The sequence below is a fragment of the Mirounga leonina genome, unplaced genomic scaffold (genome assembly GCF_011800145.1).
Source record: "Mirounga leonina isolate KUSES-001 unplaced genomic scaffold, KU_Mleo_1.0 Mir_83, whole genome shotgun sequence".
Lineage (NCBI taxonomy): Eukaryota > Metazoa > Chordata > Mammalia > Carnivora > Phocidae > Mirounga > Mirounga leonina.
Window position 1 is genome coordinate 890,868 of NW_023270826.1, and position 11,502 is coordinate 902,369.

Genomic DNA, 11,502 nt, shown 5'->3' on the forward strand with positions numbered 1-11,502 from the left:
ACGGTAGAGTACTGGCACAAAAACAGACACATAAATCAATGGAATAGAACAGAAAACCCAGAAATAAACCCACAATTATATGGTCAGTTAATCTTGGACAAAGGAGGAATGAATATACAATGGAAAAAAGACAGTCTCTTCAACAAATGGTGTTGGGAAAACAGGACAGCTATATGCAAAAGAATGAAACTGAACCACTTTCTTACACCATACACAGAAATAAACCCCAAATGGATTAAAGACCTAAATGTGAGACCTGAAACCATAAAAATCCTTAAAGAGAGCACAGGCAGTAATTGCTCTGACACTGGCTGTAGAACATTTTTCTAGATAGGTTTCCTGAGGCAAGGGAAATAAAAGCAAAAATAAACTATTGGGACTATATCAAAATAAAAAGTTTCTGTACAGTGGAGGAAATAGTCAACAAAACTAAAAGGCAACCTACTGAATGGGAAAAGATATTTGCAAACAACATATCTCATAAAGGGTTAGTATCCAAAATGTATAAAGAAATGATACAACTCAATACCCAAAAACAAATAATCCAATTAAAAAATGGGCGAAGACATGAACAGACATTTCTCTAAAGAATACATACAGGTGGCCAACATATACATGAAAAGATGCTCAAAATCACTAATTATCAGAGAAATGCAAATCAAAATTACCATGAGGTATTACCTCACACCTGTGAGAATGGCAAAAATCAAAAACCAAGAAATGACAAGTGTTGGCAAGGACTGGAGAAAAAGGAACCCTCTCGCACTATTGGTGAGAATGCAAACTTGTGCAGCCATTGTGGAAAACAGTATGGAGGTTTCTCAAAAAATTAAAAATAGAACTACCCTACGAACCAGTGATTGCACTACTGGGTATTTACTCCCCAAATACAAAAACACTAATTCAAAGGGATACATGTACCCCTGTGTTTACTGCAGCATTATTTATAATAGCCAAACTATGGAAGTAGCCCAAGTGTCCATCTCCATCAATAGATGAATGGATAAAGAAGATGTGGTGTGTGTGTAATGGAATATTATTCAGGCATAAAAAGAACATTGCCATTTGCAACAACATGGATAGAGTTAGAGAGTATAATACTAAGTGAAATAAGCCAGCCAGAGGAAGACAAATACATATGATTTCACTCATTTGTGGAATTTAAGAAACAAATGAGCAGGAAAAAAAAACTGAGAGAGAGAGAGAGAAAGACAAATCAAGAAACAGACTTTTAACTATAGAGAACAAACTGATGGCTACCAGAAGAAAGGTGAAGGGGGTGGGTGAAATAGGTGATGGGGATTAAAGAGTACACTTATCATGATGAAAAAAAGTTAAATAAAATTAAATTTCTTTTTAAAAAGGTGTAGTTCACTAAATATTCAGTTTGCTGGCCAGATTCAGCTATTTTATTTTCTCTAAAATGATTTGTTTTTCTAGATTTGGCCTTTGAATCAAGACTAACCTTTCTAAAAGGTTGTTACCTTAAAAGGTCATTTAATCTATACCCATGCCTTGGGGGTGCCATTCAGGAAGGTAATTCCTCAGTGTCAATAGAGTTCTCTGTGCAACTTAAAAAAAGAAAGAAAACATATCTACACAAAAGCCTGTATGTGAAATGTTCCCAGCAACACTATTCTTAATAGCCAAAAAGTGGAAACAACCCAAATGTCCATGAATGGATAAATAAAATGTGGCCTATCTATACAAAGGAATATTATTCTGCAATAAAAAGGAATAAAATAGTGATTCATGTTATAAACAGATGAATTTTAGAAACACTATGCTAAGTGAAAAGATAAAATGTCCACAATAGGCAAATCCATAAAGACAGAAAGCAGACTAGTAGTTGCCAAGGAACTAAGGGGAAGAAGGAACCGGAAGTGAGTACTAATGGGTATGGGGTTACTTTGGGGAATGAAAATATTTTGGAACTAGATAGTGGTAATGGTTGCAAAACTTAGTGAATATACGAAAAACCACTGGATTGTACACATTACACTTGATCTTGGCCAAAAGGCCAAGAAGCAGTTGGACTGTACACTTTATATATATTCTTAATTTTTATTTATTTTTAAAGATTTTATTTATTTATTTGACACAGAGGGAGAGATAGCAAGAGAGAGCACAAATGACTGAGCCACCCAGGTGCCCCCTATTTTTATTTTTTTTAAGTAGGCTCCACGCCAGGGTGGAGCCCAAGGTGGGGCTTGAACTCACAACTCTGAGATCAAGACCTGAGCTGAGATCAAGAGTCAGATGCTTAACTGACTGAGCCACCCAGGCGCGCCTGGACCATTTACTTTAACAGGCTCACTATTATGGTTTATGAATTATATCTCAATAAAAGAAAAAGAAAACTCAAACAGATACGAAAGAATTGATGTATGACTTGGTCAAGATCCTAAATTATGTCCAAAGTGAAATCTAATCAGGGACTTTACAATCTCCATTTTCATTTAGTATATCCTGTAATTGTATTAAGACACCAGAAACTGGGGGCGCCTGGGTGGCTCAGTCATTAAGCGTCTGCCTTCGGCTCAGGTTATGATCCCAGGGTCCTGGGATCGAGCCCCACATCGGGCTCCCTGCTCGGCAGGAGCCTGCTTCTCCTTCTCCCGCTCCCCCTGCTTGTGTCCCCTCTCTCGCTGTGTCTCTCTGTCAAATAAATAAAAATCTTTAAAAAAAAAAAAAAGGACACCAGAAACTGTAAAGATAAAAATTAAATATTTACTTAGTAATAACTTTTCAGCAAAAAAGTTCTGTTTTTCAGGAAACAACAAAATCATATATTAACCTATACTTTTCCATACCATATTTTTTCTTCAGAATCTCAAGTAACATTTAAATATGAACCTTCGCATCTAAGTTAAAAGCTCTTCTGAATCATTTCTGGCCATAATAGCTCTGTACATCCTCATGGTGATAGATTACAAACCATTCTCCTTAAAACCTGTGTTCTTCATCTTTACTTCTTCTATCACTTTTAGGACCAACAGCAGAGACAGATTGAAGAATACTGAGGTATTACCTGTATTTCACATTGATTACTTCTTTTTCTTTCAACGAATTTTGCCATTCTGTCTTTGTCATGTGTTGTAAACAATTTTTTCTTTTTTACCAAGTTAACTGACTTGAATGTCTATGGGCAGGTTTTGGCAGACAGAAGTTTGCAACCTGAGTGACAGCTTTTCAAAATGCAAAAATCAGTTATAACAACCTCTCCTTGCTTAAAAATTCTGTACCTCACTATGAAAAATGTGTCAATTACCACTATCTTTTACTGCATTGTTAGAAAACCTTCAGCAAATATTTAAAGTTCAGATTAAGGTTAATATTAAACTGTGTAGAGCTGCCAATACAACTAACTCAATTGAGGTGACAAGTGGATGGACAGACATATGTTATGTACGTATGGCTAAATGTGCACATACCCAAGCAATGACAACCACCAATAAGTCTCAACTCCACATGGTGGCTGGCCAGTTTCTGCTGACATCATATATAAGACATAAATAATCTGGCTTCAAAAAATTAAAATACAAAACGATGTATATGAAAATTGAGAAAATAAATTCACAAAAGCTTATTTTTAGCTCCTTGACCTCTGTCACTCCTAAGCTGTAGTCTCTGAGACCAAGATATACAATCATGGTGCTACTTTCTAGATAATGAAGGTAAAAATGGTCTTTTCTTATCTATAAGCTGACTTACAGAGAATAATGGAAATGGCCATTAATGGAAAAAGACCAAGAATTTGTAATGTATTATACAGAGAGTTCATGCGAAGAACATAAATGATCTGTGCATTATTCCATTAAAAAAAATCCAGAAACTGGGCGCCTGGGTGGCTCAGTTGGTTAAGCGACTGCCTTCGGCTCAGGTCATGATCCTGGAGTCCCTGGATCGAGTCCCGCATCGGGCTCCCTGCTCAGCGGGGAGTCTGCTTCTCCCTCTGACCCTCCCCCCTCTCATGTGCTCTCTCTCTCAGTCTCTCTCTCTCAAATAAATAAATAAAATCTTTAAAAAAAAAAATCCAGAAACTTCTTCACACAAAGATGAAAAAATTAAGGCACACAGAAATAGGATTCCTAATATTTCCTTTATTCATGCTTATAGGTGACTGTAGCAAGAGATGGAAATAAAGAGGACATATCAAGAATATCTTGACAAGTCAAGAATATTACCTTTCTGGACTATTTAATTTTGTTAACAAATGTTTTAAATCTAAAAAATGGGTGGGGGGGAACCTGTCCTGCTCTTTTCACATAACAGATTCACAGCACAAATGTAGCTAAATAGCTGCAGCAATCATGTAATAAGCAACCTTGAAGAAACTTCTATTGGGAGGCTTTGTAGAAGTATAAATTGCTACAGTCATTTTGGAAAGTAATTTGGCAATATGTACCGAGACCTTAAAATATCCACACTCTTTGACTTCCATTTCTGAGAATCTATTTGCATATCTATAATCACAAATCACTTTTCTACTGGATGGTTCTTTTTCTTATAGGCTTATAGGAGACAATGGTAGTGTCAGAAAATTAGCCCTTTGTCACAAGTGTTGTAAACAATTTTTTCTCTTTGTTGTTATCTTTTAACAATGTTTACAGTAAATTTCTCTGTTCTTCCCATTAGGGCTCCTAGGTTTTATATACACTTTTAGGGTGCTTCCAACTCAAATATTTTAAAAAGTACATGTTTTCTTCTACTTCTTTTATAATTTCATTTTTATTGAGAGCTTTCAACAACTGTAAATTAAAATGTAGATATACAATTATTTAAAAAGGTGAAGCTCAACTAGGTAAGAAAATGGAAAAACACTGCAAGGAAATAAAACACTGACAGTGGTTATTGCTAAATGATGTGGTTATATATGATATGCTTTATTGTAATTTCCAAATTTTCTATATGCATTACTTTTATAATCAGAAGAAAATAAAACTTCTTAAAATAATCATATTTAAAATTTTTCTTCAGTTTTTGATGATACTAGCTTCATTTCTCAATTATTATTTGAGTACCTTACCCAGATTGAATCTAATACTAGGGCAGAGCTTTGTATTTTAACTCTATTGACATAGATGACCTGACAGGAAAAAACTACCAAATAAGGGTCTACTGAAAGCAAGAATTACAGTTCCAGTTAGGAAATTAATCTGAATAGTAATCCCAATAATAGTTACTCCTATTAGGTTTTTACAATGTGCCAAATGCTTACATTTATTAACTCATTTATTCTTTTCAACATCTTTGTGAGGTAAGTACTGTTGTTCTCTCCATTTTACACACTGGGAAACTAAGGCACAGAGAGGTTAAATAATTTGCTCATGAAAGCTCTTAAAAGTGGAAGAGCCAGGACTGGGATTCAAAAAGTCTGGCTCTAGAATCCTTATTCTTTTTATTTTTTTTTCTTTTGAGAGAGCGAGCAAGCGAGCATGGGGGTGGGTATGAGGGAGTGGAGAGGCAAAGGGAGAGAGAATCCTAAGCGGTGGGCCCCACAAACAGCACAGAGCCGGCGCGGGGCTGGATCTCACAACCCTGAGATCATGACCTGAATGGGAATGAAGAGTTGGATGCTCGGGGCCCCTGGGTGGCTCAGTTGGTTAGGCATTTGCCTTTGGCTCAGGTCATGATCTCAGGGTCCTGGGATCGAGCCCCGTGTTGGGCTCTCTGCTCAGTGGCATGTCTGCTTCTCTCTCTTTCCCTCTGTGATCCCTCTCACTCTCTCAAATAAATAAATATAAAATCTTAAAAAAAAAAAAAAGAGTTGGACACTTAACTGACTGAACCACCCAGGTACCACTGGAATCCTTATTCTTAACTTCTAAACTAAAATCCTATTTAAAAGATTAACAGAAAAACTGGGAAGCTAGTTCTGACAACCTAGGAAGTGTTAAAGAATAAAACTAAGCCACAAAAGGGCCTAATGATAGATCTATTTAAAAAAAAGAAAAAAGAGAGAGGTCTATGAGAAATATGATATATCTTTATTTTTCACAAATCCCTAGGCTTCAGAGATTTGAGAAAAAACTTGAGAAGGAAATTTTTTCCTTCTTTATTCAGGTGGTGTCTCTAAGCTGAGCCTCTGAGCTGTGGTTTCCCAAACATAATGTCAGTGCACTGCCACAAGATAATGGTGCTTTTAAGAGCTGAGTAATAACAATTACCTGTCACATAAAGCATTGCTAACATTAAATTATTTTAAGAGTAAAAACTAAAAGCAGTGGCAGGTGCCTATGATTTCACTGGTCAATCATTTGTTCTTTGTGTCTTAGTTTGCCAAACTGCTTGGATCTTTCCAAATGTGCAAATTTTTCTCACATTACGCAAGGGGATATATCCACGACATCATTTTCAATGTGTTACTTTCCCCAAAAATGTTCACCCAATTTAGGCCATATATTTCTGGCAAGTCAATTTTTAGTGCTTTGTGTGAAGCTGAAAGTCAAACAAAAGGTAAACAAATACAAAACTTTACTTCTCACAGATTAGAGGTGGAATTTTTAGAATGAGCCCTTCTGATTCTGAGCTCCACCATGCATTAGAGATAGTAATTTTACGCTTCATTTTCTGACTTTGTTCTTGTCAATATTACTCCCTCAAAGATCCCTTCAAGTACCTAAAAGACAAAATATTTTCAACTTGCTTTTTTGCTTTTTAAAAATAAAGGATTGAAAACTAATACCTGACCGCAAAAATGTAGGCACAAACATAAAGGAAAGGCATATAAAGAAATTTCTGTAAATCAACCTTGTGCTTTGCGTACTTGTAAGCTTTTCTGAGTAAAAATGGTCAAACTGGACTAGTAGCATCTCTGAGAAACAGTTTTTAAGTTGGTAGCAATTTTTAAGAAATAACACAGATTAACTACAGATGAATGGCCAAAAATTGCCAGCGATAAGAACCATAAACTTGGGCGCCTGGGTGGCTCAGTTGGTTAAGCGACTGCCTTCGGCTCAGGTCATGATCCTGGAGTCCCTGGATCGAGTCCAGCATCGGGCTCCCTGCTCGGCAGGGAGTCTGCTTCTCCCTCTGACCCTCCCTCCTCTCATGTGCTCTCTCTCATTCTCTCTCTCTCAAATAAATAAATAAAATCTTAAAAAAAAAAAAGAACCATAAACTTGGGGGTGCCTGGGTCGCTCAGTCAGTTAAGCATCTGAATCTTGATTCTAGCTCAGGTCATGATCTCAGGGTTGTGGGATTGAGCCCCACGTTGGGCTCTGTGCTCAGCGAGGAGTCTGCTGGAGATTCTCTCCCTCTGCCCCTCCCCCTGCTCTCTCTGTCTCAAATAAATAAATAAATCTTAAAAAAAAAAAAAAAAAAGGACCATAAGCTTGAAACCCAGGAGCTCTCCACAATTGAATTTTGATGTTATGACTGCTTTCTAAGGATTTGCTCTATAAAATTCACTTCACTTTTCTAATATTCTAATCTATAAAAAAGGGGATTAAAATAACTGCTCACTAGTGCTATGAAAAATCATGATATTCCTATTCGAAACTACTAGACATTTATAAACTGATAGAACAAATGATTACCTTATTAAAAAAAGAACTGCTTAGATTCATTTATGAGCATACTATGTTTGGAAAAAACAAATATATTAACATCTCTTGATAGTTTATGTTGATAAATTTCAAGCAGAGGAATGTGACACACAGGGAAATGATAGAGTACCCAAAGAAAGAGTAGAGATATAGAAGAAGGTTACCTAAAATTATATAAGAAAAAGGCCTGAAATGGCCCTTTATTACGTGGACTTTTTTTTTAAGAAGGCTCCACACCCAGTGTGGAGCCCAACACAGAACTTGAACTCATGACCCTGAGATCAAGACCTGAGCTGAAATAAAGAGTCAGATGCTTAACCAACTGAGCCATCCAGGTGCCCTTATTACATGGACTTTTTAATCCCTCTTGGCCAGTCTAGAAGAGCCACTTACTTGCCAGAGAAGAAAACAGTGACTCTTAGATAAGTAGTTAGTTACTGTGACACTTTTAGGAGCTTATTTTTAGAGGAAGGAAAAATGGGGAATTAGAGACCCAAGAAAGATCACAAATAAGTACAATAAATATTTCTAGAGATTTGGAATAACAATATAAAACTTGTACTTACAACTTGAGATTCACGAGCTTTAGGAAATGTTTTGGCAACATTGAGCCCATCGATGACGATATCAAAAGGAGGACAGCATTTTACAAAGTTCTGAAATCTCTTGAGTTCCTAAAAAAGAAAAGCCAGATAAGATATTAATAAGAACTTAGCAAGGACTTTATTATAAACACACTGCTATGACTTTTATTACTGTTCTGGTAAGTAAAAATATTCATCGCTTAAAAATACACAAACTCAAAAACACTTTCGAAATGAAATCTGGAAAGACCAGACTAAGAGATGCAACTGCATGGAATTATCTGAAAATGCTTTATAATCTCATAGCACTTTATACTTCATATAGTACTTCCACACGCTAATTGCATTTGATCCGTAACCAGCTCTCACCTGCTAAATTGACTCCCAAGGCAGTCATGATGAAAATGAAATGTCAGAATCTCTATAACCCGCTCTTAAGCCAAGGAGATGTAAACCTCAGATATGCTAGTCTACCAGTACAACAGTGTTGAAAGAATAAGGCTCTATAATAGTCCCTCTTCAATCATCAAGATGATTTTGTTTACTTCTAGCTATTTTGAAGAGTTGAAATATTCAACAAATATTTGTGGAGCATCTACTATTGTTCCCAGCAGTTACTAAAGAGACAAAACTCTAATGGAGCCCGCATTTTGGTAGAAGGAGACACAAAATAAACCAAATAAATAAGTTAATAAATTATATTAAATGCCAAGTGTGATGAGTGCTATGGAGGAAAGAAAAGGAGGAGTGGGAGTTCCATTACTGGTAATGATGGAGTAGTCTGTACTGGACTATCAGATAACATAAATTCTATATGAAAAACAACTATTTGAAGGTACTACAGAATGACCAAAAGCAGGCAGAAATTCAACGGAATGCAAAATTTGAAAGACAGTGTGGCTACCCGACAGTCCAACTGAGTCCCCTCCAACAGTCAGCATCAACATCAGCCCCATGAGAATGAGGAAGACTTCAAGATGACCTCAGCCCCCTTTTAATTACAATGGTAGAATACCCAAGCAAGAGCCACACAGCTGAGTCTAGTCAAACTCAAGAACCATGAGAGAGAATAATAAAAATAGTAAGTGTTTCTGTTTAAAGCCACTACATCTGGGCGGTTTGTTATCTACCTATGGATAACCAAAAAAGAAAGGAACCCTCCCTCCCCACCCACCCTGCATCTGCACATGCTCACCCAGGCACGCTCTCTCTCCCTCTCTTTCTTAAATGAATAAATAAATAAATAAATAAATAAATAAATAAATAAATAAAATATTTCTTAAAAAAGCCACTGAGTAGACCATGCTGATAAAGCATGACAGAAAGAGCTGACCTACTGAGATAGCATACTAACTATGGCATAGGGCAATACAAATCTGCAAGCTTAATTGTTTTAATGGAGGGTAAATTTAAATAATTATTTCTTTCTAGCACTGCTGCTAGATTGTATTTGATTACAGATTGGCTAATGATCTGGGGTATGAAAATCCACAAAGCTTTTGATTAACAAAAGAAGTCCTTTTGAAAAAACATTTATTGATATATAATTCACATACCACACAATTCACTCATTTGAAGTATACAATTCACAGGTTGTGCAACATTACCACAATCTAATTTTAGAATATTCTGGCTTTCCTACTAGATACTCCATACTCATTAGCAGTCAATCACCATTTCTCTACCCTACCACATAGCAACCATTAAACTATCTTCTATCTCTATCGATTCACTTATTCTGGACATTTCATATAAACCGAATTATACAGGGTGCCTGGGTGGCTCAGTTGGTTAAGTGACTGCCTTCGGCTCAGGTCATGATCCTGGAGTCCCGGGATCTAGTCCCGCATCGGGCTCCCTGCTCAGCGGGGAGTCTGCTTCTCCCTCTGACCCTCCCCCCTCTCATGTGCTCTCTCTCTCTCTCTCATTCTCTCTCTCAAATAAATAAAATCTTTAAAAAAAAAAAACCCGAATTATACAAATATGTGGTCTTTTGTGATTGACTTCTTTCACTCATCATAATGTTTTCAAGGTTTGTTAACACTGTAGCATAAATGAGTATTCCATTCCTTTTTATTGCTGAATAATATTCCATTGTATGGATATACCACATTTTATTGATCCATTCATTAGTTGATGGGCACTTGGATTATTTCCAATTTTAGGCTATTATGACTAATGCTATGAACATTTGTGTACAAGTTTTCATGGGAAACTGTAATGTAGTAATAGTAACTCTATGTTTAACTTTTCGAGGAACTGCCAGACTATTTTCCAAAGTAGCTGCACCATTTTACATTTCCAACTGCAATGTATGAGGCTTCCAATTTCTCCACAGCCCCACCAATACTTGTTATTGTATGTGTTTTTTATTAAAGTCATGCTTGTGGGTGTGAAATGGTACCTCATTGTGGTTTTGATGTACATTTCCCAAATGACTAATGATGTGGAGCTTTTTTTCATGTGTTCATTGGCCTAAAGGGAGTTCATTTTTGTAACACAGAGGTTTTATAAATTCAATGTACAGCTCCTTCAATAACAGTCACAACTTCTATCATCTTCACCCATTTTATACATTTAAATTTAAATCTGAAAAGTGTAACCGCACAGGAATTATAAATACCATGACTTGCAACAGAGTTTGTTACCTCAAATGCCTACAGGGATCAGGCAGGTGACATAAATAAGTAGAATGGGCCAAGTCTAAGAAAACATAACAGAGCAGGCAAAATGATAAACAGCAAATGGTGTAAGTCTCATTGTCCAAGATTCTATAGAAAGAGATCTTAAAGACTAACAAACTAGAGAATGTAGATCTCTTATAAAGAGAGTAGCCCAGTGCTCAGTCCAGCTAATTGTTGCCCCACAAAAGTAAATACCCAGGTTTAGGAGTTAAAATTTTTCAAGGAAAATAAAAAATCTAGCATTTTGAAATATTATCAAATAACTTTTAAAAAGAGTAAAATACAAAGATGGATGCTCAAACAAAAAATATATATGGACTCGATTCCACCCACAGACCACAAGTTTGTAACACATACACTGGGTCAAGCAATAGATTTTCATTAAGCACCTACTCTGGGCCAAATAATGTTCTTATTCCTAGGAACAGAACTGTGAACAAGTTCATTGAGCTCAAGAAATTTACATACTAGGGGCACCTGGGTGGCTCAGTTGGTTAAGCGTCTGCCTTCAGCTCAGGTCGTTGTCCCGGGGTCCTGGGATCGAGTCCTGCATCGGGCTCCCTGCTCAGCGGGGAGCCTGCTTCTCCCTCTCCCTCTGCTGCTCTGCCTACTTGAGCTCTCTCTCTCTCTCTGATAGATAAATAAATAAATAAATAAATAAATAAATAAATAAATAAATAAATA

At 36.5% G+C, this 11,502-nt stretch overlaps 1 protein-coding gene across 3 annotated transcripts in view; it reads right to left on the reverse strand.

Annotated features, from left to right (window-relative positions):
- The window catches only part of LOC118002826 (mitochondrial ribonuclease P catalytic subunit-like), a 128,960-nt gene that overhangs the window by 77,480 nt on the left and 39,978 nt on the right, over nt 1–11,502 (reverse strand). For all 3 annotated transcript variants that reach the window (XM_034993424.1, XM_034993423.1, XM_034993425.1), the window contains one exon: nt 8,117–8,224. In XM_034993424.1, the coding sequence (XP_034849315.1) occupies nt 8,117–8,224 (108 nt within the window). The remainder of the gene's footprint in view (nt 1–8,116; nt 8,225–11,502) is intronic.